We start from the raw sequence: 26,675 nt of genomic DNA, 5'->3' as shown, positions 1-26,675 counted from the left end.
CTCTGGCTGTCGCTGTTGCTGCGGGAGGGCGCCTGGCGGGCAACAATCCGCTCCAAGGACGGAAGGGCCCGGGCACGCGGCGGCCTGACCAGCAGTGCAGAGCAGGACCCTCCGCAGCAGGCGAGGGCTGTGGCCGAGTGCTCCCCACGCTCCGCACCAGCAGCGGCGACGCTGCGCGCTCGCTCAACTCTAGCCGCAGCTCTAAGCACGGAGGGAGGGAGGAAGGGGTGGGGGAGGGAGGGAGCTGGTGGTGGTGGTGCTGGTGGTGTTGGTGGTGGTGTTGGTGGTGGTGTTGGTGGTGGTGGTGGTGGTGGTGGGGGTGGTGGTGGTGGATGGAGGAGGCGGAGGAGGAGGAGGAGGAGGAGGAGGAGGAGGAGGAGGAGGAGGAGGTGGTGGTGGTGGTGGAAGAGGAGGAGGAGGAGGAGGTGGAGGAGGAGGAGGAGGAGGAGGAAGAGGAGGAGGTGGTGGTGGTGCTGGTGCTTGTGCTGCTGCTGGTGGTGGTGGTGCTGGTGCTGGAAGTGGAGAAGGAGGAAGAGGAGGAGGAGGAAGAGGAGGAGGAGGAGGAGGAGGAGGAGGAGGAGGAGGAGGAGGAGGAGGAGGAGGAGGAGGAGGAGGAGGAGCGGATGGAGGGGCAGTGCACTGGCGAACAGGCTCTGGGGACAAGGTGCTCCTGAGCCTTGCGCCCGGTGTGCGCCCTTCTGTCCCCAGGATGTGAGGGAATGCCAGCACTTCCTAGCCTGGCATGGCCCTCCAAGGACACTGGCAGAATAGCGATGGGCGTGGTTGGAAAGTGGGGCTGATAAGCTGCTGGTGAAGAAAGCCCCTCATATGACTGGACAGCACCTCTCAAGACCCTCTACCCTTGAAGTTTGGAGCTGATTTGTAGCTTGGGGTCTCTGGGCTCTTGGTGGGCTCCTGTGGTTGATGGTTGTCTGAAACCGCCTGGTAAGCATTGGGAGTGCAGGCTTTCAAACACATTTCCCCAGAGGGAAGCTAGAGCTTAGAACAGATTTTTCAGTCTGTGACCCCTAAAGGTTATCAAGTGAACACCATTTTCCAGGATAAAGTGGGCTATGCTGCACACAAGCAGACACCTAAACACAGATATAGGGGATACCCTAGAGCAGACACCCACATGTACCCACTAACACCCATGCACACCAGTGAGGGCAGTCACCCTTTTGTGCCCCTGGACCTAAAGGGGGGAGCTGCACCTGTCACTGGTCTTTGTAGCACTGAGCTTTGCAGCGGCTGGGACAGCAGAAGCTGACCCTAGATCCTACCTTGCTTTGGTCTGTGAACAGGTGTAGGGACTGAGGAGAAGGCTATGGGCCAAACCTTGTGGTCACTTCACCTGCTGAAGAGAGGGAGAAGCCTGAACACACAGGGCACCAAGGGAGCCTGTGCACCAGGCAGGGTTGGGTGATGGGATGCAATGGCGTCTGCTGAAAGGGAGTGGCTGCCAGACTGATTCTTCAGATCTTTGGGATAAGGGATATGGGGGAATCATTGACGGAGAATGACATAGTTCTGGAGTTCAGAGAAAGCAGTTTTTGAGGAGCTGCCACTGTGTAAGACACGTATCTAAAGCACAGGAAGGCACTGCTGTGGTCTCACTATGAACCAGGGAAGGTCACACCCCTATAGTCAACCCCTCCCCCAGAAAGCAGCTAGTTCTGTGGAAAAGCCAGGGCCAATACTGGCACTTCTCAGCACAGGCAGACTACTTGCACATTCACATACACACTCATACAGCTACGCCACGCTCACAACATGAGCACACACACATTTATAGCCGCTACACACTCACCAGCATGCATACCACACAGCCATTCCACACTCAGCCAGTGTGAACACTCATATTCGTACCTACCCTGTACCCAATGTCCACATTCACTTGCTCACCTACACTCCCCCCATATGCTCATTATGTGCTCACTTGCACACTCACCCAACATACATTTCTACTCATTCACACATCCCACAGTCACCAAAATGGATACTCATATGCTCGTCCCAACCCACACTCACCCAACACACTCATGTTCACCAGCATGCGCATGCTCACCACTTCCTACACTCACCCAACACTCAGGTACACTCAGGTGCTTGCTTCCATCCCACAGTCACCCAACATATACACTCTCTCATTCACACCTAGCCATGTTCACTAAACACACAGTCATTCACAGGCACCCACAGTTGCCAACATGTACACTCACATACTCATGCCATCCCACATTCAGTCCACATCCACCAACATGCACTCTCATATGCTCACCCTCAGCCCACACGCACGTGACATGTGCATTTAAGTGCTCACCCACACCACAAGCACCCAACATACATATTTGTAAGCTCACCCCACTCCTCATTCATCTTCAAATGTTCACCCCCACCCCCCCCATGCTCATGCAACTCACACATATGCTCAGTCACACACCGTACCATCACACTTATTAAGCACTACTCACATGTTCAACCGTACCTACACTCATGCACTCATACACGGCACATGCTCACTCACACTCACAGAAGGTCACTTACACATATTTTCTCTCACTCATATAAGCTAGTCTGCATACATTCATCCACACATGCTTATTGATTCACAAAGTCACATATCATCCTTTCTCTGTCTCTCTCTCTTACACACACACACACGGGGGGGGGGTATTCACACATGAGTACTTAGACAGTTACTGTCCACACTAATTAATGCTCACTCCCTTTCCCTCATGCTCCTGTTCACATGTTCGCTCACACACTGCACTGTCCCCATTTCCCCTTTCTTCTGTCTGTCCTCCAGGTGAGAGCTCCCCCACCCCCAGCACAGTGTCATTGGCTCTGCTGGAGGATCCATGGCTGTCTTGGAACTTGGGCATGCTTGGAATCAGCAGCCTTAGGGACTGGGTAGAGTTCAGAGCCCCCGGTACACTTCCTGATTTCCATTGCCTATAACAGGGGGACTAAGAGTGGAATCAGCCCCAGCTTTTCTGAAGGGCAACCCTGGGCTGCAGGCACCAGAGCTGGCCACTTTCCAGTTGCTCTACTTTGTCACCCACATTCTCCATAAACAAGTGGAGGCTTGTGGGGGTCTTGATAAATCACCTAGAGAAAGTTAGGAAATGAGGTGCCAAATGAGGGCAGAGGAGCTGCAAGCACAGGAACGTGGCCTCCCTCCCCAAGATCACCAGACTAGGTCCCCCTTTTGGCCTTTCACAATGTGGGAAGATCCCTGGTATCACTGTCCTTCTGTGTCAGTCTTGAGGGCCCTGGGTCCAGAGTGAGAAGAGGGAGGATCCAGTTGTTAGTGACCTTTGCTAGAAAGTTCTTTATTACACCAAGCCCTGTCCCAGTTCCCTACATTGTAAATCCTTAGGGAGCCAGATCCAGAGATGTCTATGATGGGGATAGCCACTAGAATGACTCTCTGCTCCCTCCCTGTCCTTTTCTTCCTTTCCTCTTGGTCCTACCCTTACCCCCACTGTGTCTGAATCTGCCACTCCAGGACCTAACCTTGGTCCTCTCCTGTGCTTTTCATGGCTACTCCTGGGCAATCTCAAAAAAGGTCACCTTAGCCTAAGAAATTTTTAGGAAGCAGTCAGCTGACCACCTTCCAGGCTGGTCTCCTTATGTCCAGCCCTTCTCATTTTCCTGAGTCCTCAGTTCGCTCTGTGACAACCATCTGCCACCCCGCTCTATGGACCCTGTGGCTACCCACCTTGCTTCCTTTTGGCCTCCAGGTCATGTCCCCTGCTTGTTCAACTTTACTTCTGCCACTTGGTGTGACTGTCACAATCTCCTCTGGAATGGCAGTTTCTTGGTCAGACCCAGATGCCCTGGTCCCTTTGGTAGACACTGACCTATCCATCCCTTTTCATGTCTACTCTTCCCAGGCTAACATCACAGCTCCTCTCCAATGTTTCAGGGTCAGTATTCACCTGCAGCCCTGGAGCAGGTTGACAGGAACCCAGTCATCCTGGCTGATTGCCACTGCTGGAAGGGGCTTTATTTGAAACTAGGGTCATTGCAGATGTGACTAAGTGAAGAATGGTGAGGTGAGGAGATGTTCTCTGGTGCTTCAGGAAGGCCCAATGTGCAATGACAGTATCCTAAGACAGTCAGAGAGAAATTCCCAATGCATATAGAAATAAGGGACTATGAACAACAGAGGCTTAGTGAAGTAGCCACAAGGCAAGGAGTTACCAGGAGCTGCAAGAGGCATGACCTTATCAGGAAGTACCACCCTGCCAACATGACCCCTGAACCATGAAAGAATAAATAATACTGTTTTTTTTATCAGCTGCAATAATTGTCACAAAAGTCCAAGGATACTCATATAAACCCCAACTTAGTTATCAAGGAGAGTCAACTTTCAATGGATTATCCACTGCATAACCCGCCACCTCCCAGCCTGCTTGGCCTCAATAGATCCCACACTTGGGACTTTTGAAAAGCTCTGATCAGCTCTGTTTTTTGTGTGTGTGCATATGTGTGTGGGTTGCATACACATATGCACACAATGACTCTTTAAACATCACTTCTCTTGAGCAGGAACAGCTCACTATCTAGGGCACTGCCCTCTTCCCTAGTCGCCCCTTGTGCAGTGGGCACCGGGGCCCTTCATCACCAGGCTACCTTAGATCCTCTGGGTCCCCAAGGGAAACAAGGGCTCTACCTTATGTATCCAGGATAGAATCTTTACCTCTTCCTATGATCTTTGTTTCCCAAGAGATCCCAGAGTGCATAGGAGAGCCTGGAACCCATGAGAAGAGCCTGGAACCACACTTTCAGAGCAGCCCCACTCCAGGTCCTTCACTTCCTCTGCTTAAGCCCTTCAAGGAGAGATTTTTTTCCCCCAGGGGCCCTGTTTCCATCTAGGCCCTGGTCCAGGATACCTGGCCAACTGCCTCTTCTACAAGATCTGACTTGTTTAAAACTAAGCAGTGGATTTGGCTTAGGCTCCAGCTGGGACCCACTGAATGCAGAAGGCACCTGACCTGTAGTTAGTGCTCAGAAAAATTCCTTATCCTAGCCCCATGCCAAGGCCACTCCTTGGCAGCTACCTTGTTCATAGAATAGCTGTTTCTAATGGCACACATTCCTATGTACTCTGTGTATGTACTTCTACATGCTCATCTGTTTGTATCTATTTGTGTGTTTCTCTCTATGCAGTGTATGAATGGGTATGCCTGTGTAGATATGTTTATTTTATATATGTTCATGTACACATGTGTGTATACATTGTGTATCATTAGTGTGTGTTTGCTTGAGTTTCTATGGACATTATGCACATGTGCTTCTGTCTTCATACATAGACTTGTATGTACATATGTGCTTGTGTATATATTTGTGTATACTTGTGTATGTGTTAATTTGTGTCTGTGTGCATGCGTGTTTCTGTGCATGTATGTTCATATATGTTTGCACATATTCAAACGTAAGCTTGTATCCTTGTGTGTGCATCTATGTATTTCTGTCTCGGTGTGTTCATAAGTGCACATGTGAGTGTTCACCAGTCTTATGGCTGCTCAGCTGGTCTTTGCTTTGAGTCACATATGAACATGCCCACTGCCTTTGGTAGCTCTAGTGCCCACAGCTCCTTTCCCTTATTGTCCCCCATTCAGCACACCGGGCTGCTCTAGTGTCATGAGTACTCTGCAATGCACTCTTCCTTTCACTCCTCGTTTAGTCTGTCCCAAAGTCCAGGAACTCACACTCAAACAAATGTTGGGCTGGAACTTGTCTTCTATGCTCTGCATAATCCGCCACCATGGGGCTACCTATGACCAAAGCCAATGCCCAGAATATAATCTACTTTCCAACCTAACGAAAATTGAGGTAGGGACTGCTGGGTCCCAGGGACTATTTTAATACAATTGTAGGTTTTTTAGACTGAGTCTCATGTAGCTAAGGTCAGCTGTGAACTTCCGATTCTCTTACCTCTACCTCCCAAGTGCTAGGATTAGAGAGTGCACCCCCGTACCTGGTTTCATTGTGATTTTTTTCAGATCATTATTACCTGGTAATTTGAAATGCATTCAATAGTAAAGTGAGGTTGAAGAATTTAAATACATATAATGGAAGATTTATTTATTTTTATCTTATGGGTATGTGTGTGCTCAAGTGTATGTACGTGCACCATGCATAAGCCTGGTGCCCATGCAAGAGGGCATTTGGTGCCTAGAAGCAGGAATTTGGATCCCCTGTTTGTAAGATACCAATGTGTGTTCTGGGAACCAAACCTGGGTCCTCTGCAAGAGCAGCAAATGCTCATAACTGCAGAGCCAACTCTCCAGTCCCAAGTCAAAGGAATTTATCCCTGTGACCAAGACCAAGTGCTATGAAGATGGAGTCCATCTTTAATCATGACAGCCCAGCTTCATGGGCTCCTCCCTGGTGAAGGGGAAAGCCTTTGGTATAGACAATGAGGACCTGTCTGTGGAATCATTTCTCTGAACTTAACACCTATGTAACACTTGTCTCCTGAGATGCTGGTGGTGGCCCTGCCCTACTGAGTCCCTCATCTGAGATCTGCAGAGGATAGCTTTGTAAACCTTACTGAAATGAGAGAAAATCAAATGAGAAAAAAGGTGAATAGCCAGGGAGAGAGGCAGGAAGGGAAAAGCGACGCAGCGCGGGACCTGTTGAAGTGAATCCAGCCCCCAGAACAAGCCCCAGAGAAACACACTGAGGACTTCATCGTTCTGTCTCTACCAGGGCTCATTGCTGTCTGCCCCTCCTTCCCACCAGCACAGGGACCGGACTGAGGCCCTGACTCCTGGCCCTGGGCCAGTGCCCTTGCCCTGTGTCTGCCCAGCTCAGCAGAGATTGCCAGGCTGTGGAGCACATGCCCCAGAATAGTGCTATGATGCTGCTCGGTGACATTCTATCGCTGGGCCACCACACTGAGTGGTGCCTCCCATCCCCAAAAGGAGAAACCTGGGGACACTTGGTGCCTTGGTTGCCAGGCCAGGCATAAGAGTATGGGTGAACCCCTTCTGGTCTGTCACTCACACTGGCCTTGGCTGCTCTATTTTTGCTGTCTGGCTGTCACTGCATAGGGAAGCTCCAGTTCTCATGACCTGAGCAGGAGGCCTTGTGCTTAGCCTGGGCTCACTTCAGCCCTCAGGGGCTTCTGTTTCTTTTCAGGGCAGCTTGTATTCCTACTGGGCCTTCCTGAACCCAAACTAGAGCCTCCATCTTGATCCAGCTGCAGCCTGTTCTCAGCTCTCAGGGACCTGTGGGGTGCTGAATGGGAGGGCAAACCAGACTGGCCCAAGTAGCTGTACCAGTATACTGCCTGATGCCAAGGGCTCCTCCCCTCTGCCCTTTCCTAGTTTCAGCACAGGTACTAGTCACTACTCAAACTGCAGCAGGGCTCTGGAATTACTCTGTTCCCCTAATTCCATCTAGACAGGCATACAGGGATCTTCTGGGGTATTGAAGTTCCCCTTCTGAAGACAGTAGGTCCTAGCTTGTTATCCCATAGCCAGAAGGTGCTTCACAAATGCTCCACTCCGGGAAAGCAGATGTCACCTCAGATGTGGCCTGCTTTTTGGGCTCAGATTAAGAACAGCTGGAGCAATGGAAAGACCAAGAAAGGAGTGGGAAAGCAGACAAGACCTCAGCCTTATGTCTGGTCAATTGGTATGTGCTTTTATATCTTTGGACCTGTGGTAAGGAGGGCCTTATTCTGAGGGCAAGGACTGGAAGGGGGCATGGAAATGCAGAACCTTGGAGGTGGCCTGAGCAGGTCCCTTGTTTCATCTCTGTTCTCTTCTTGATGCCCAATGATGTTCCAGAGAAGTAGCACAGAGTCATATTGCACAGTGTTTCTTTAATTGAAAGACAACAGACTTCAGAAGCAGCACGCCCTCCAACTGGGTGCAATTGCTCACCAGCCCCTACCTCAGCAGGGACCCAGGGTGAGGGGAAGAGGCCTAACCATCTTGGGGTGAAGGCACGGGTCAATGCAAACTGGTTCTAGAGGCTCTGGTGGCCTGCTGAGCCTCTTCAGGGTCTACGAAGCTTCCTGCTCCTCATCTTGGTAGCAGAGTATGGCCCCTTCCTGGACAATATGGACAGGATTCTGGGCCTCTACTTTCCAGCCTCCTCCAGGGCTGGGGGTCAAGTGCTGGGCAGGGCAATCATGGAGATAGTTGCCCACAGATTTGTTTGTGCAAGGCCTGGTCAGAGACCTATGAAGCAGAAAGCAGCCTAGGGGATGGTCAGTGTGTGTGTGTGTGTGTGTGTGTGTGTGTGTGTGTGTAAGAGAGAGACAGAGACAGAGACAGAAATAGAGAGACAGACAGAGACCTAGGTAAAGAGATACAGAGACAGAGCTAGAGAGATATGAACGGGGTCCAGAGATGGTAGGGGAGATATCTACTACCCTAGAAGGAAGCATGGCAGGGTTGGAGAGAAGGACTTATCCAGGAGTTAGTAGAGCCAGGTAATGCCTGGGATGAACAGGTTGTAAACCCAGGATCACCAGAGGGCAAGGGCAGCAGGTAGGGTCCAAGACAGACATTGATGAGGAAGAAGAGGAATACATGCCTGGAGAGAACAGTAGCTGTGGTAGTGTGCTGTGTCCACACTTGCTAACTCTTCCTGCCACTGACAGCTGGGTGTCAGAACGGACAAGAAAAAAGATTTATAGGGAGTATTTGAGTGGACATGGAAGGTGAGTGTTAAATCTCAAAAGCTGAGGGGAACGGGCGAGAGGGCCATGCCATGTGCATACGTGCAGACTTGGGAGCCGGGGGAGGCTGAGCTGGGGCAGTGAGTTAGTGTTGGGGAACAAAGGGGTGTGTGTGTGTGTGTGTGTGTGTGTGTGTGTGTGTGTGTGTGTGTGTGTGGTGGGGGGCTTTGCTTCTTTGCTTCCCCTTCCCCTGTGGAACATCTATCTGGTTATGTTCCTCAGAGACTCTCACCAAGGCTACCATTGTGGCTACTATTGCCTCTACTTCTTATAATTTCCAAACTGGATGGCCAGGCGGTCAGTGACACAGCGGAAGGTGGCTGGCTGCACTTCCCAGTAGGGCACAGGGTTGTTGAAGAGGCTGATGCCGTTATAGTAGGCCCTCTTGACTCCGAAGCCCATGGGGCAAAAGTCGTTGATGCCCACCTTGGTGATGTTGTTGGAGTGCAGATAGACCACCTGGGGGCAGAGGGGATGTGACTGGGGATTTTCATCGTGGCCCAGGGCCACAGACCACCCTTCCCACTCTGTTCCAGCCTGGGTGGGTGTTATAGGCTGGAGGCAAGATGGAGGGCAGATGTAAGAGTGGTAGGGCCTGTCTCCATATTTGACTCCATCGGTCACTTCCTAGTGTCATTTCACGCTCACCCTTTGATGGCCAGTTGGTGATGCTTCACCCAATTCAAAACAAAAGAGGACAGTGACTCGAGTATGTTAGTGGGAGTTGGCTGTGATTAGAGTACTAGTGTATAATTGAACCCAGGTCAGGATGAGGGGCTCAGGTGAGGTGTATAGCGAGAGGTGAGTTGGGATGGGTGGGGTGGGGGCTATGTTTGGTAGAATGAGTCTGCTGTAGGAAGCAGTGATCCTGATAGGTTATCTATGTAGGAGATATGGTGCCTTAGGTTAGGAGCTCACTGGTGTAGTAAGGTCACTGGCCAGTAGAGGGTGCTCTCAGCCTGGCATCTGCTGCCCCACGGGCGGATGAATGTGCTTTCTGTCATGAATGAAGTTGACATAAAATTGAGGTCCAGAACAGGGTTGGGAAAGACCTAGTTTGCCTATGTGGCTGGAAGCTAAGTTAGAGAGGGAAGCTCCCCTTCCCAAGAGATCCCACAGATGGGAGTTAGCACTGCCTCGGTGCAAACAAAGTGGGCACCATTCCAGTGAGGTCTAAATAAGGACCTGGGACCCAGGGAGTAATTTAGGTCCACTTATGCTCTCTACCCTGGGTCCCTTAAAAAACGGGGTCAGGGGAGCCAGGCAATTCAGAGGCTGGTGTCATGATCCCACCCACTCCTGGAGAGCCAGCTCTCACCTGAAGGAGTTTGAGGTCTGGGAGGCCAGCAGGCACCCGGGACAGCTTATTGTTGTCCAAGTGGAGTTCCCGCAGGGTGGGCAGAAAACTCAGGCTCCCATTCTCAATCATTCGGATCTGGTTGTGGCCTAAGCCCAGCCTGAAGATAAGTAAATTAGAAGTCATCAGAGGCTCGAGGGGAGGAGGACTCTGGAATAGAGCACAGGGACTTGGGTGCCACCCTATGACCTGCCCCATTTGCTGATGGAGCCCTGAAGCCCCCAAGGACTGTCCCAGCCTCACCTGTACAGCTTGGAGTAGCGAAGTAGGTCCTCCAACTCGATAGCCTGGATTTTGTTGTGGTCCAGGTGAAGTTCATTCAGGGTCTCAGGGAGATCTATTCAGAAGAGAGCATGCTGGCAGGTAAGTGCAGAGTCTGGAGCAGGTAGAAAGAAATCCCATTCTGCTCCAGGAGGGCAGCCCTGATCCAGTATACTGGACAAACCCCCTTCAATGCTCCTGGAGGTCAGGAACTGACACTTTCCTACCTTTGGGGATGCCAGTGAGCTTGGCCTCTGAGATGCGCAGGTAGTTGAGCTTCAGGCCATCAAAGGCTCCTGGTTCAAAGCCACTGTTCTCCAGGGGATTCCCACCCATCTCTAGGAGAGAAGCCCCATCAGCCTGGAGCCAGTCAGTGGCACCACACACACCATTCTCTTCTGGTCTGGGGAGCTGCTGGTTGCTGACTCTTCCTACCTCCTCTAGAAAGCAGTTTAAGAATTTGCCCAGCTAACTAACCGAAAACTCCAGCTGTTCAAGATGACTAGTTCAAAGATCTGGCACTGTTCTTGGCCTCTGGGAGTTGGGAAGCAATAGGAAAGTAGATAAAATAGGAGAGGCAGAGATAAAGTCAGAACTTCCGGAAAGTCAGGGCTTCCAATTTCTGCGGCTATGGTGGTCTGCCGCCCTTCTCCATTATCTCTATCAGCCTGATCTTTCTGCGTCCTATACCATCCCTTTACCCACGATGATTATGCAAACTGGGCTTTTGTCAAGAATCATAGTAATCTTCTTTTAGGCTATTTTTGAGACTCTTTCTTTACCTGAGTCTTTAAACCCACCCCAGTGACCTTCATTGTGCCCTGAAACAAGCTTTTGGAACATTCTGAGGCATACAAGGCTTCCCCACGACTACAGGACAGTCCAGGACCCAGCTGCCCTGGCTGGAAGAGATCTCCTCTACCCAGCTCCTTTATGCCTGACTCTCACCAATGCAATTCATGTTCCGGAGCCCGCTGAACACGCCCTTGGGCACTTTGCGGATACGGTTGTCATGGATGCGTAGCTCCACCAGGGAGCTGGGCAGGTTGGGAGGAATCTCCACCAGGTGGTTCTTGGAGATGTAGAGTTTCTGCAGTTTCCGCAGAGGGCTAAAGGCCTTCTCATGGATCTTGGAGATCTTATTGTTTACCAGGACCAGGGCCTGAGGCAGGGCAGGGGACCAAGGTGAGCATCCCAACCCCTGACACCACCTTCCCTCTTCTGCCTCCTGAACTTAACTACTGATGGCATTTGAGAGGCATCTGAACCTGTTTGGTCTCTTGGAGGTCAGTCAGTGTTTTTTTTTTTTTGTTTTGTTTTTTTTTGTTTTTGTTTTTGTTTTTCGAGACAGGGTTTCTCTGTAGCTTTGGAGCCTGTCCTGGAACTAGCTCTTGTAGACCAGGCTGGTCTCGAACTCACAGAGATCCGCCTGCCTCTGCCTCCTGAGTGCTGGGATTAAAGGCGTGCGCCACCACCGCCCGGCTGTCAGTCAGTGTTTGTGAGCAGAGTGCGTGGCAAGGAACTAAGGTTAAGTTTAGCTCCAAGCTGTCCTGGGAATGCCATTACTGCCCAGCACAGTCTGCTAGTCAGTTTCTCCAAGAGCAACAAGGGAATCTATTCTTTTTGTGTTGCTCAGCGGAGCCAGTAAAATGCAAAGCTTTCAGTCAAAAAGGGAACTGACCCGAGGGATTTTGTCTTGTGCCTGTCCATGGTCTTGGGTATTCCCACTTCAGCCAGTGCCAGACTTATCTCAGCTCCATTGGTTCCCAGTCCCCCTTTCAAGTCCCATTTCTGAGCATCCCTCCTCCCAGCTAGAGAAACATCAAACGCTCCCCAGCTCCTCAGAAAGGGCAGGGGGGCAAGAGGGCTTACATAGAGGTGCTGAAGCCCTTTGAAGTCATCCTTGCGGAGCTCAGAGATGTCGTTGTTCTGCAGGTCTAGCAGTGTGGTGTCAGGTGAGATGTCCTTGGGCACAGTCTTCAGACCTGGGGACCAGCATCATCACCAGCATAAGCCTGGCTCATCCAGTCTGTTGTCACAGCTGGTGTAAAGGTGCCCATAGCTGCTGGGCACACACATGCATATGGGCACGCCCAGAGACACTAGCTAATGGGTGCCAGCTCCAAGCTTGTATTCTACTTGCTTTTCACATGTCAGGCACTGGACACCCACAACACTCATACCACAATACCTCAGCCTGTGGTGACTCATAGCATCCCCACACCTACCATTCTATACCCATCTCACAGGACAGCCCATGTATCCTCTTTAGTAACGGCTCCCAGGCAGGGCCGATACCTCTCTGGATACTCTCACCTTAAACTGCCTAGTGACTCACCCAAGTCGGAGCACTGAACAACCCGCAGGTGGCAGTGGCAGCCAAAAGGACACATGGCACTGAAGGTAGGTGTGACAGAGTCCAGGTCGGGGACACCTGAGGTGGTGTCTGAGCCTGAAGCCTCCTCATCATTCATCATGAGCAGTCCATCGTCCAGGGTGAAGTCCCAGAAGCCCTTCTGCTCAAAGGGCAGGGCCTGGCTCAGGGCCAGCAGCAAGGTGAGTAGCCACAGGGGACTCATGGTGAATGTTCCTGGGAGCAAAAAAACGTGAGAAGGGCCACTGTGTTAGCACTGTGTTCCTCTATCCCCCACAAGAGGCAGCAGAGGGAGGAGGTATGGGTAAGAAGCACCAGTTGGGGTAGGAGTGCTGGACAGCCAAGAGAGAGGCTCTTTCCACTCCCCTCCCCTTCCTGGAATGAGTTGGTTTCACTGGGCAATGAAATGTCTTCCCATTTAGCTCAAGGTTGCCCCCACCACTATTGAGTCAGCCAGAGCCTGCCTCACTGCCTGAGGGATAGAGGTCAGTGAGGCCAACTGGAGGCTGAGAGGAAGCCCAGCTATTGCCCCCCCCCAACCCTGCAATCTTTCCTGAGAGTGAGCTTGGGAGATTTGGATGCTCTTAGTTTAAGTGGGTGATGAGTGAGTCATCCTTTCACAGTCTGAACCTCTCCACAGTGCCCATGCTGTTCTGAGAAGGTTCAGAGGCCAAGACACGAGGTGGGAGGGGAGGGGAGAAGAGAGAGAGAGAGAATAGGAGAGAGAGAGAGAGAGGAAGAGAGAGAAGGCGAGAGAGAAGAGAGAGAGAGAGGAGAGAGAGAGAGAGAGAGAGAGAGAGAGGAGAGAGAGAGAGAGAGAGAGAGAGAGAGAGAGAGAGAGAGAGAGAGAGAGAGATTGATTCTCTAATGCTGTAGCAACACCAAGCAAAGGTCCTGGGAATTAGGGGATCAGCACTTGGCAGCTCCCTTCCTTTCATTTCCCAGGACTCAGTCTGCAGAACTCAGGGCTCCCATGTCTATCTCTGCTCTCTTTATGCCTATGGCCCTGGCATCAGGGTAGGCTGCTGCCAGAGTAACAGGGCAGGGTTGGGCTTGTCTACAGGCCCCCCAGGCTGAGGCAGTGGGGTGGGGGTGGAGACTGCGCTGCCTGAACCTGCAGCACCCACATCTTCTGTTTCTTCCTCCTGCATTTAACTACGTAAGCATGGCCTAGTCTGTAGGACAAGGCCCTGCCTCACTTACCACTCCTTGCCCAACTCCATAGCAAAGGCTCAGGGTATTTTGGCCTGTTCATCCCATTTTCTAAATAGGGAATCTATATTGTCTCCCAGGTTTGGATGTCTGGGGGTTATCCTGGTACATGTGTGGAAAGGAAGTCCAGCCTCTTGAAGACTTGAAGCAGCCCCAGCTCAAGGAGGCCTCGTATGGGGCACATTTTGGTGAGAAAACTAGGATATTTGAGGCTCCATCTGGGCTAACTAAACCCCTCTGATCTCAACTGCTGGAGGCAAAAGTGGAAGGAGCCCAGTTGATGAGGGGGCTGCACTCCCTGCTGCTTTGAAATCCTCAGCACCAGTGAGGTGGGGTGCTGGGACACCCCGTTTCGGTTATGCACAAGCACTGCCCATCTAGTGAATGTCAGCCCCAGAAGAAATCTTACCCTGTGTTATTGCTTGAAAAATCCCAGGTTTGCGTGTGTGTGTGTGTGTGTGTGTGTGTGTGTGTTGTAGGTAGACCCCTCCCCCCCCCCCCAGAAACCCAACCCCAGTGGTTCTCATGGCTTGCCCAGGTTCCTATCTTATACCAGTGGACAGAAGGGCCTCCACATAGGTAGTGATGAGCTGCTTCCTGGAGAGAACAGAGCAGCCTTTCTGATACCCAAAGGTCACACAGCAAAGTAGGGGACAGAGGCAAAGGCTCGGCTCAGTTTCCTTTTTATATGCAGAAGTGAGGATGGTGATGTCTCCTGAGGTCACAGGAAGTCCTCAGCTTGTGGTGAGTGTCCGTCTTCCCTCATTCCTCCCAAGTAGCCTCAAGATGCCCATCCAAGCCTGGCCTAGCAAGACACAGGAGATTCCCCAGGAGGTCTTGACCCCAGAGTAGCTAGAAAGATCAGTCATCTTTCAGTCCATGGCCTCTAGGACAGGGTGGGGATCTTGTCCAGGGCAGATGGACCAGACAGGCTTGGAGGAGGAGCAAGAGCAGCCCAGAGCAGGCAAAAGATGCAGAAGGGAGGCCAGAGAGCAAGATGGAATGGCAGGGAAGGAGTGAGGCACTGCCCCACCCTGCCTGTCCCCTCTGCCAAAGCTACCCTGCAGAAAGATGAGTCAAGGCTAGAATTTATGCCCATCTGAGCTACAGGACCCACAATCCTCCTGTACAGGCCAGGAATCAGGGGAGATGGCATGGATAGGGGATGCAGTTGGACAGAGAGCCATCATCTTGGGGGCAAACTCAGGTCCTTTGGAACTAGAGTGGCCTGGAGATCTCCACAGGGCACCCCTTCCCTAGGCAGGAATCTCCTGAGACACCTTGTGTGGTTCACAGACACTCAGGGTGCCATGTTCCTCTGTAGGCACTGCAGCCTGTTCGGATTAAAAGCTGGCTCCACCAAGAGAAAGGAGCTACAGAACCCTAGGTGGGTTTATATGACTAGATTTGAAGGGGCATTGGTGTGGGGATCTACAAAGGGCTAGGAGAATGTTACAGGGGGATCCCAGGCTGTTGTGAGTTCCAGTCCAGGCTCATCCTGGGGTAGGAGGCTCAAGGCCCATACAGAGGCAGGATGGAGTTTGGCTGTTTTTTCTGTTTTTTTTTTTTTTCAGGGTTCAAAGCTTAAGAGGTGGGGACCAGGCAGGCTTCCTAGCACAGCCCTCATTTTCACTCAAAAACTGACACTGGATTCAGTTCCCATATTCTTCAGGGAAGGGGGCGTGCCAGACACAGAGCCCAGAGAAGGGGATTCATTAAATTAAGAGAGTACAGAGGGCAGGCCTTCTTGATGTCTGCACCGCCAATAGTACCACTTTATGGATGAGAGAACTGATTGCTCCCAAGTCTCCTGTTTACTCAGCCTGAACAGAGAGTACAGCTTTGGTCACTCTAGGGTCCGAGCTTTCAGTCCTGCTTTTCATCCACGAATGAGGGTAGCTTCTGGGAAACGCTGGGCCTGTACATGGGTAATGCAGAGACCCAGGACGGGTGGGAGAGTCACCAAATCACTACGTGGGGTTATGGTGACAGTGGGGTGCTGCAGAGAGTCTCACATGCCTCCCTTCCTCAGCTCCCTCAAACTGAGCCTTCATCCCCATACACTGAGGAGGCAGGCAAAGTTGCAGTCAGGAAGGGATCTTCTGTGGACAGACCCTGTAAGACCTATAGAAAGTTACTCCAATCCTACTTTCTTCTGCCACGGGGGCTTCCAGGCTTCAGTCTCCCTTCATTGGCCTCTTCAGCTGTGCTTCTGCTTCATCAAAGTGAGCTCTGATCTAGCTGAGCACTAGCTCATCAGAGCAAAGGAAAGAAGTGATCATCATGGTGAGCTGAGCTTGGCAACTGCAAGTGCGAACAAGGGAAGGGGACGGGCTTCCTGGAGCCTGTGTCACCACCCCAATAGGGCCCTCCTTGTCTGTCCCTCTGAAAGCCAGTGTAGTTCTCCATGCAGAATTGCTCCTGGCCACAGCCAAGCAAGACATGCTGGCAGTCTCTGAGAACATGGAAGGGCTGTGCCAGGCATTCAGGCCAGGCCAAGGGCGTCAGGGGCAAGGCTTGAGGTCTGGCAGGCTATGGGAGCTTGTCTGCAGATGTGGGGCTGGCAGCTGCCAAGGAGCAGACACCAAGTACAGTTTCAGCAGCCTCCTCTTGGGGAATTGGGTCCTGCTGAGTAACCCTACGTCAACTGTGATAAATGGAAGATGCTGCGTTCTACTAAGTTCTGCTGGCTCCTGGGACTGTGCAGGTGGGGGAAATGTGTAAGAGACAGGAGACACTAGGCACTGTTTTTCCTTCCTCTGATCATCAAAGGTGACCTGACACCTGACCTTCTTCCTGCTGCCCTCTAAGGCCACCTAGCTCCAGCCTAACATTTAAGGGTCAACCAGAGGGATAGGATGTGTGCTTTCTTTCCTGTATGCCCTAAGGTGAGCAGAGTCCAAGTCAAGCTGGTCAGGGCCACATCTTACTACCTGTGGCCCTGGCACTGGCAGAGTATCTGGGCAGTCAGATACAGCTCTCCAACAGACTTGGGGTGGGCTGTACCTGAGTGCAGGAGTCAGAAGTGTCTGGAGTATGTATAGAGAGGTGGTGAGTGCATTGAGGGAGAGCTTTCTATTGCTTGATCATGCTCTACTGAGAAACTTCTGGAAGGAGCCTGATGGCAGATGACCCTGGTCAGCTGGAAGTACTACATTTCCTAGTCCCTTTGCACCTGACCCCATGTGTCCACCCACCTCCTCCCATTTAGTAACAAAGTCTGGGCTCCTAGAATTTTCAAAGGAGAGGAGGATGCTGTCACTTCTCAATGGTGGAAGAGGAGAACTCAAGTGCTTTCTTTACCTACCCAGCCCCTGGTGACCAGAACATTTTAACATTTGATAGGCACCTAGTAAGTGAGGCTAAGAGAATTTGTCCCCAACTCTTTCCCACAGCCTCACAGTGAGGCCGGGCGGTGGTGGCGCACGCCTTTAATCCCAGCACTCGGGAGGCAGAGGCAGGCGGATCTCTGTGAGTTCGAGACCAGCCTGGTCTACAAGAGCTAGTTCCAGGACACGCTCCAAAGCCACAGAGAAACCCTGTCTCGAAAAACCAAAAGAAAAAAAAAAGAAAGAAAAAAAAAGAAAAGAAAAGAAAGAGTCACACTGAGAGGTTACTGTGTTTGTCTACCTGACCATTCCGATCCCTACTCCTGGAGAGAGTAGCAAGGCAACAGGTTCCAGATCCCAGAAAGTCCCCTTTCTTCCCATGTCTTGGGGTTTCTGAACTCTCTCCCCAGTACCAGGTTGCCAGGAGCTCCACCTGAGATTCCAGCAGTCAGCCTGGAAAGGCCTCTTCATTTTCAGCCACTAAAGCCCATGGAAAGGCCACACCTGGGGATTTCTGGACTTGGAGCAGTAAGGAATCAGGGAAGAAGGTAATTAGAGTGAAGAGACACACCTGGAGTCCCATATTTATCCGAGGATCCTTTGACGGTGGGATATAAAAGTGGAGTAAGAGACTTAATGGCCTGGAAGAGGACAGAAGACAAAGTCTGGCTCTTAAGTACCAGAGGATTTGGCCCAGTAAACCCTAGCCTCCCTCTGAGAACGCCTGAATCTGTTGCTTTCTGGAAGGCTGGAGGATGGTCTTAGGTGGAACAAGTGTGAACCACACTCTCTCTTCCGTGTGCCACACCCCCACCCTGTGAGATTTGCAGAAAGGACTCTGTGGGTGGTCCAGGTATAATATATGATGCTGCTGGCCTTCCCCATCCCAGTGTGCTTGAGCACAAAGGAATGGGAGTCTCCTAGGGGTGAGAAAGGGGTGAGAAACAATGCCAACTGCCCCAGAATTCAGTGGGCAGGGCCAGAGCAGGGGTCCCCTGGTTAGTTTGTCTTTAGAGGGGGACTGGAGCTGCCCTGAAATCTTTGGTCTATCAATGGCTAGGTATCCGGGAACATTCATTCACACTGCCCCCTACTTCTTGGCGTGAGGGAGGTCCTGTGTTGGGGTGTCTACAACCAATTGGCCTCCTTACAATGGGGTGGGCCTGCTGCTACGACTATTGGCATGTGGGGGCCAGACTAGAAGATAGGCATGGCATTTTAGAGCAGGGACAAAGGAGGAAGAGCAGGAGGGAGTCATGGATGTGGAGGTAGTCAGGGGGTGTTGTGGGTGACCGAGGAAGCTGAGAAGTTCCAGTAGTTGGAGTATTAGGGGCTCTCGGTATTGCTGCCTCATGGGGGAGGCATGCTGAGAATCCTGTGGGACCAAGGACTAGTGACTTCTGGGTAGTCTCTCCAAGGACTCATGGGACTCCATTTCTCCAGGGAGAGCAGAAGAAAGATGATAATGAGAGAGCCCAGGCTAAAGGGAGACTAAAATGGAGTCCCCACTTCACCTCAACACCGGGTAACAGGAATTGAGTGACCTAGGGGGATCCTAGTGCAAATTGTCAAGTATAGCCTTAATTACAAGTTCTTCCTCTGAGGATCTGACACTGTGACTGGAGGAATACAGACATTGTCATGGGATGGCTACAGAATGTGGCTGAAGAAAGCTCCTTTTCACCTCCACAACGTCCTTTCTCCTTCTACCCCACTATGTTGCCAATCTTCTGGCAGCCTAGGGCTTGGGAGGGACTGGAGAAAGATTCGCGTTGCATGCAGTAGGACCTTGAATCCTGTTCCGGATAGGGTGCAGAAGCAGCGCTGGACTGGAGTCCTATGGAGTGAAACTGGGCCAGTGCATGAGTGGGTCAGAGAGGCGCAGCTGCCACACCCAGGTGGCCAGCTGGCTGTGGAGCCCTGTCTACTCCCTGGCTCAGGGCCTCCTCCTACTGCCTTGCCCTGGTGGCTTAGAGGCAGACCGCCATCCTCCCGTCAGTATAGCCACACTGTCTGCCTTTGAAGATTCACCCTCTTTGGCCTTCACCAGCCATACAGCAGTTACACACAGCCATGTTCCACACAAAGTACCCCTGTCCACCCACAAGTTCTCCTAGGGTGTGGGTGGCACAGGCAACTGATTGCAAGTCCAGATGTCAGTCCCTGGAAACCTTGCTGGCATCGAGGAAGCATCTCCAGCTTGTCTCAATCCCAGTCATTACAAGGCAAAAAGCTGGCAGGGCAAAGGAACATGGACAGAAGCTACTAAAGAGGAAACTGGAGCCACCCAGATGCTATATCATTGACTTAATGAAGATTTCCTCTGCCTGCCTCACCTCCCTGCAGGATCCCGTGTCTCTCTCTCTCTGGGCATATGGGAGCCTGACCCCACCCCTGGGGTAGTGACAGGGCACTCCAGTCCCCCAAACTTCACTAGACTTGGTGAATTCCCAAATGACTCGCTCCCTTTCTCTTGATTCCTTTCCTTGATGGGTCCCTCAGGGCCCTAAGCCATATTTGTACCTGGGAACATGGCACAATTGCTCAATTTTCTACATCTATACCATTCTCTGCCCATTCTGCATCTTAGCTCAAGAGGGTTCTGGAAACAGATAGAACTGAGGTAACCAGGCAGGCAACCCAGGACCCCTATAACTGAGACTCTGGTGGACCCACCCCTTGCCCAGAAGAGGGTGGAGGCAGGGCATTAATCTGTGGTGAGTATGGACTATCAGGGCAAGGTGCCTGAGCTGTGCCTGGGAGTACAAGTCTCTCAGACTACTCCAAGGGGAAACTGTGCCAGTGCTGAGTTTTTCATTGGCTCCATCCTCCCTGACTTGGCCATATGCCAAGCCCCCAAGAAAGGCTGAGCTGGGAGAGCAAGGCTAGCTGGCATGGAGGGTGAGCCTGGGCCTTGCCATGAAGGGCTAGGACTGTGGGTAGAGCCAGCATGCCAGTCACCCAGCTCTGCCTCAGTGATATTCTGGGCAGCAGCCAAGGGGAACTTCCCTGCCCCCCCCCGCACCCCCCCCAGGCAGAGAGGGAAAGCGTGGATGAGTTTATCAGCTAAGCAAGGTCAGAGGGGAAAGGGAAAGGAAGAGTGGAAAGAAAGTTCAGGGAAGAGGGTGGGGAGAAGAGGCAGAGATGGGATAAGGACCAAAGGGGCCACAAGGTATCGAGGAAAGAACACAAACCAGGAACCTTAGGTGGGTGCCCTGGGGTGTGGAGGGAGCAGTAATGGAACAGTGGAGGTACAGACAGTGGGACAGCAGACGCCAGACTGAGCTAGCAGATGCAGTAGGGCTGCTATGGGGCATCTCTGGGTTAGTGAGGTGACAGCATAGCCAGGAATGAAGACAGCAAGTACAGATTGGGGTCTTTGTGGAAGAGTGGAGTCAGTTTGGGGCTTGCCCTACCTGGGGAGGGGGAAGCAGCCAGGTGCAGGCTGGTTAGTTGGTGGGCTAGGATGTCAGGCTGTCGATGTGTCTGTCCGTCAGGCAGGGCCAACCGGGAGCAGCTGCTCACTCCTGGGCAGTTCGTGGAGAGAGGGAGACAGAGGCGGTGGGAGGGAGGCTAAAGGCTGGGCGGGCCGACAGGGAGGGAACGAACAGGGAGGGGGCGGAGAGGGAGACGAGGGAGGGGGCTGGTGGAGCTAAGAGGGAGAGAAGGAGGGAGGAAGGGCAGCTGGGAGGGAGGGAGCAGGCTTCCCGGCCCCCTGGCAGCTTCAAAGGAAGCAATTTTCTTGTAGACAGCTAGGCTGTGTTGCACCCCTCCCCCTCATGCCCCCCACTCTGGCCCCTGCCTCAAGCACACTTTGAAAGGACACACACTCACTTACTTAAGGACAGACCCTTGGTGTCTCTGGGCAGACAGCTCACAGAGTCAAACTTTCCACTGCCCAAATGGGGACACTGAGGTGCTTGCTGGCATGCTGACAGGCAGAAGAAAATGAGAGATGAAGAGAGGTAGCCTTATGGCTAGGATAGTGAGAGGCCCTGGAATTCTGTCCTAATTCTATCCAGAACTCTGCCTGGTCTGAAATAAGTGGGTGGTTTGGGGATCAGAGAGTAGTGTGTGGTAGTCTTCTGGAAGGGCTTGATCCAGGCTCCTAGGAGCTCTGTAAGCCTTTTCTCCCCATCCCTTCCTCCTTTAAAAAGGGGTTTGTCCCCAGATTCTGGAGACCTTCTTGGCTCACCTCCCTGAAGCCTTTGAGAAATTGGCAAAGCTGATTTGGAGAAGAAGAACCAAGTCCCTCATCTTGCTCAACCCCTACAGGGTGGCCAGGATGCTATAACCATGGTCTCTGTTGGGGGCATTTCCTCTGGTCAGGGCATAACTGGGCTAATCTGCCAAGCCTCAGATGCTTCTTGAGGACCCAAATGAGTCATGGTCCCTAGTGTGGCATCTAATTCTCCTTTGCTAGTGAAGCTTGCAAGATATAAAGGCAAGAGCCCTTAGGTGGTGAGAGATTGAATCAGGGAGCCCCACTGAAATCTGAAGAAGGAGCGAGGGACCAAGAGTAGGGAAGGGCAAACAAGGAGGGAAGCAGAAGCCCACTGGCTACAGATCAGAGTGAGGGGTGAGGGTCACTACAAGTTTCAAGCTGGGGACAGAGGTTCTAGTAAGTATTTTGCCTGGAGCCGGAATCAACTCTGTGTCCAGCTGTGGTGCTTTTCCTTCAAGATGCTTTTCCTCTTGCTGCAGAAAGAAGAAAAATGGAAGAAGCTGGATATGTGTTGGGAACCTGTAGGCGCCTTTGGATTCTATGTTCCAGACCAGGAGACTGGGGAGCACACAGGCACCCCCCAGACTGCCAACTATTTCCATATATATATGGAGAGAGAGAGACAGAGAGAGAGAGAGAGAGAGAGAGAGAGAGAGAGAGAGAGAGAGAGAGAGAGAGAGAGAGAGAGAGAAAGAGAGAGAGAGAGGATCTCCTGTAGCCCTATTTGGCCTTCAACTGACTATGTAAGTGAGACTGGTCTTGAACTCCTGATCCTCCTGTCTTTGACTTAGGAATGCTGGGATTACAGAGTACTTTACCAAGTTGCATTTGATTCATATCTTTCAGATTTTTCTTTTTTTCTCTCTCTTTTCTTTTTGTCTTTTTAATACTTTTGACAGGAGCAGGGTCTTGTGTATACCCAGCAAATGGTCTCCCATTGAACTATTCCCAGCCCCTGGCTTTATGTTTGTTCTAGCCATACTCAAACTACCTGGCATTGGCAGAGTAACATTCTGGAATCCACAGAACCTCATGAAGCCTCAGATTTTTTATCCACAGCCACCTTGTGATAACTTTGGCTCTCTCCCAAGTGGATTTAAACTCTGAGACCTACCATCCAGGGTAAACATGTCAGCAGAGACCAGGGGCCGAGAGGTGGCAAAGGCTGAACCAGGTCCAAGGCACATATGGAACATTCTGCTTGGTGAGTGCAGCCAGTGGCAAAAGGCCATAATATATCTGGCATCTCCAGAATAGGCTCTTCAACAGAGACAGAGAAACAGCAAATGGGTAAGAATGGGGGAAGTAGAGGAGTGACAGCCAAGTGCATGGGTCTTCTGGTCTTAAACAATTACTACATTTGATTTATTTTGTGTGTGGGTGGATAGGTGTGCATATCATGACATTTGAGTAGAAATCAGAGGACAAGCACTGAGGGTTGTTTATCGGCCTACACCATGTGGGTCCCAGAGACCAAACTCAGATTATTAGGTTCACTGAATCATCTCAGCAGTTCTGAGTCTTCAGATTGAAACAATAAGAGTGCTCTAAACATACTGAGCGGAAGCTGCTGAGTTGTTCATTTAAACTGTATGCTTAGTGTCTTATATATCTTTTATCTCTTTTTTTCTATTTTTGAGATAAACTCTCACTAAGTAGCCTTGAACTTGTGGTGATCCTCCTTTATCTGCTTCCTGAGTGCTAAGATTACAAGAGTGGGCCATTATTATACTCAATAATTATATCTCAGCCAATCTTCCTTTTTTTATTTTGTTTTCATTTTTTGGCTTTTCATGGCAGGGTTTCTCTGTGTAGTTTTGGAGCATGTCCTGGCCTTGAACTCACAGAGATCCACCTGCCTCTGCCTCCCAAGTGCTAGGATTAAAGGCATGCACCACCGCCAGGTTTGTTTTGATTTTTGAGATAGTCTCCAGTAGTCCATGCTGAACTCAAATTCACTACATAGTCCAGAACGACCTTCTGCTTCCACCTCCTGAGTGCTGAAGTTAGAGACATATGCTGCCATGCCTAGTCAAGGTTTTTATTTTAAGGGTGAAAACTCAGAATATATCTTCACTGCTCCAGGCACCCGTCTGCAAATTCCTTGTTGGATATGACACCACTTGACCTGAGTCTATACCATTCTAGGAGTTGTTATCCAGGCCTCCAAGAGCACCAGTAGGGAGAAGTACCCCAGAGATAGTAATCACAAGATGGATATGCCATGACCTAGAGCAGTGCTCCTCAAGCTCCCTAATGCTGAGGCCCTTTAGTACACTTCCTCATGTTGTGGGGACCCCAAATCATTTTTGTTGCGGCTTCACAACTGTAATTTTCTACTGTTATCAATTGTAATGATTTCCGGTGGTCTTAGGTGACCCCCGTGAAAGGGTCACTTAACTCCCCAAAGGGGTCCCAACCCACAGGTTAAGAACCACCACACTAGGGGTCTCCTAGGACATAGCTGAGTTCCACAAGGAGATAGGTATGTGTTCTTGTTTCTGGCCTTGACAGGGCTATAACACCTAGCATCAAGGAGAGGCTCAGGAAGACTTTCTGGAGGAGTCACCAACAGTTAGTAGACTAGGATAGGCAGAGAGAGCCTTTGCCTTGCAAAGGGTGTAGGGAACAGCCTAAGAAATGTGCCGGAGGGTTAGGTGGGAGGCTGAGCAGTAAACCTGCCAGTCTGTCTTCCTGGATGGAGTTTGAAGTAGTAAGGAGGCAACCCTTTGCATGGGAGAAAGGAGAGAGGTGCACTGTGCACTTTGAGGTTCTTCCTCAAAGTTGGGGGGTAGGTCAGGGCAAAACTTCCGTAAATACAGTTTTTGTGCCTGGAAGGTCCTTGTGTCTGTGGTTTGCAGTCTGCAATAAGCTATAACTGCATGTCCAGCCCAGGGCCCATTGAGTCACTCGGCCTGGCCCTCTAATTTGGGGCAACTCCCAGACTGTCCAGGCAGCACCTCTCAGTCTTTGAGCCTTCCCCTCTCCCTCTTCTAGTTCCCTCTCCTTATGCCTCAGCTCTCTGAGGAAACAACCTGGACCTCGGCTGTAGCAAGGCTGGGAACAGAACGTCCTTGCTGGCCAGCAGAAAAGAGCAGCAACAGCAGCAGCAATCTCTTGCCCTCTGGCCTCCCATGCCTGGGAGGAGACTGGAAACTCAGGGGGAGGGTAGTGGCGAGGAGGGAGACAGGAAGGAATAACAGGCATTTCCTGAGGCCCCCAGGACTCCTGAAGAGGAGGCAATCATCACACAGCTGTCTCAGCTCCTCGGGAACCTTATGCAGAGCTTGGGAGACAGAGCTCATCATTGTCAACACACCTCTGTGTGTGATCCAGGCTATCCTAGAGAGGGACTAGCATCTGTGTTTTGTATACCCCTTCAACTCTAGCTTGGATGCTTCCCCAGAGGTCTGGAGAAAGTTAGGCTACCTTGGGGAGCTACCCTAGTCTTCCTTGGCCTGCCTCACAGCCTAGGAAGTCCTTTCTCTTGTTGTACAGAGCTGAGAATGTAAGGAGGAGCCTTTAGATAGATGAGAAGCACATCCTAGAGCATCCAGCACTGCTTCTGGGAGAAGCTGCACTGCTGTGAACACCTGCCGTTGCCACAGGCACCTGCACTCTTGGGCACTTGGCTTGGAGACATTGCTGGCTTTCTGTTCTGAGTAGCCAGCCCTCCATCCATCATTAGGCAACTACTCCCCAAGTCTGCCCAGGGAAGACCCCATGGCAAGAGCTGATAGGATGACAGTACATGGAACATATAGAAGGGTCTATGTCTTGTAGAAGGGGCAGGGAGGAAGGGAGCTAAGAAAACTAGAGGCCCCCTTTCCTAGGCAGGAGACGATCAGCCTGGCATGTGTGGAAATGGATCTTGCATTGGCTGCAACCTGACCCCCTATAGCTGGTTTGTAGCTGTTCTTGCTAAAGAGGGGCACTGTGCTGAGAGACAGACAGGGCAACTAGAGGATAGCTGCGAACATATTAGTTCTCTGAATATAAAATACTGACTTTTGATGAGAATCTTTGGGGGACAGGGCTTGGGAGCCTGGCAGGTGCCTCTTGCAGAGGTGGCAGCTTCTGAGAAAACTTCCCAGGGACTCCTACCCACCAGAGCTCCTGCTAACCCAGTTGCTTGACTCATGAGTCTTTGGGTTTGGGGGTTCTTCTGCCAGACCTCCCTTTGAGTCCTTTCCTTCTATTTCCCTAGTGTGTCCAGTCCACCTGGAGAGTGACTGTACAATGCTTCTTCCATTTGTTCTGGCAGTCAGTATTAAGTGACAGTCCAATGTCTGGCTTCTGGATAAGCTGAAGAGACCCAGGGGATACCTGGGAACTCATGGTAATCCTCAGTTCATAAGTTGAACAGATAGTGGCCCTGTCCACATGGAATTTGAATACTGCTGGACTGTGAACAAGGTCATGCCTGGAGAATTAAAGAGATGCTGGGACAAGAGCATATCATCCTAAGGGGGCAAGGAAGACTTACCGAGGAGAAGGCAGTATCATGGGCTGCCTTTTAGCACCCTCTGCAGCGCTCCTGTGGGCTCCCATGAAGCCAGTCCTGAGCAAGGGGCCTCAGCCTCAAGTATAAATCCCACCAGGGCCACTTGCACACCAGGGTCACTTCTTTAGCAAGCATCTTTCCCAGAATGCTTTGATAAGTCCTCACTCTCAACCCTCTGGTTATGCTCATGGTTTGTGCCCAAACCCTCAATGACTGAACAGAGTCAGAGTATGAGACCCACAGACTCTAGAGGGCAGCCCCTGCTACCACTAGAGTGAGTACTGAGTGACCTGGAATCTCAAGGTGGTACAAAATAGATGCTCGGTAAGCGGGGGGGGGGGGGGGGGGGCTCTGAGTATAGGAGGTGGAGCAATTAGGGACCCAGTTTCTGTCCACACTCCCAAAAGATAACTGAGGTAGTGCTACTGAGTCAAGCCTCCACTGTCTGGAAGCTTCCCAGTGCTGATGGCCAAGGCGTGGCTGGTAAAAGTTGGCACTCTCTATGCCAGGAGCTTTTTTTGACCTTCCCCTGAGGACATAATCACACAGCATCTCTCCCTTCTGGGTCACCAGGGCTGTAATTTCAGGGATTGAAGGGGGCTCCTTGAAGACCCAGCCTGCGTGTGTCTAGCTATCTTTAGAGGCACAGTCTGGAGCATGGCCAGAAGAGAGAAAGTGGACCAGGACTGTACTGTGCACTGTGTGG

General features: G+C 51.4%; 1 protein-coding gene across 2 annotated transcripts; it reads right to left on the bottom strand.

The window, feature by feature from the left end:
* Positions 1-7,823: 7,823 nt before the first annotated feature.
* Bgn (biglycan) lies at positions 7,824-20,798 on the bottom strand. Of its 2 annotated transcripts, XM_038317274.1 has the most exons (9): positions 20,657-20,788; positions 14,465-14,716; positions 12,664-12,915; positions 12,198-12,310; positions 11,274-11,487; positions 10,553-10,663; positions 10,308-10,401; positions 10,026-10,164; positions 7,824-9,166 (listed from the first exon to the last, which is right to left on the bottom strand). In XM_038317274.1, exons 3-9 carry the CDS (start codon positions 12,902-12,904, stop codon positions 8,969-8,971), a joined length of 1,110 nt encoding a protein of 369 aa, XP_038173202.1. In that variant the 5' UTR covers positions 12,905-12,915; positions 14,465-14,716; positions 20,657-20,788; the 3' UTR covers positions 7,824-8,968. The 2 variants fall into 2 exon arrangements, with proteins under 2 accessions (XP_038173202.1, XP_038173201.1); XM_038317273.1 differs by lacking the exon at positions 14,465-14,716 and having other exon boundaries at positions 20,657-20,798.
* Between the last annotated feature and the right edge of the window lie 5,877 nt (positions 20,799-26,675).

The sequence above is a fragment of the Arvicola amphibius genome, chromosome X (assembly GCF_903992535.2).
Source record: "Arvicola amphibius chromosome X, mArvAmp1.2, whole genome shotgun sequence".
Classification (NCBI taxonomy): domain Eukaryota; kingdom Metazoa; phylum Chordata; class Mammalia; order Rodentia; family Cricetidae; genus Arvicola; species Arvicola amphibius.
This window is presented reverse-complemented; position numbering and strand designations above follow the sequence as displayed.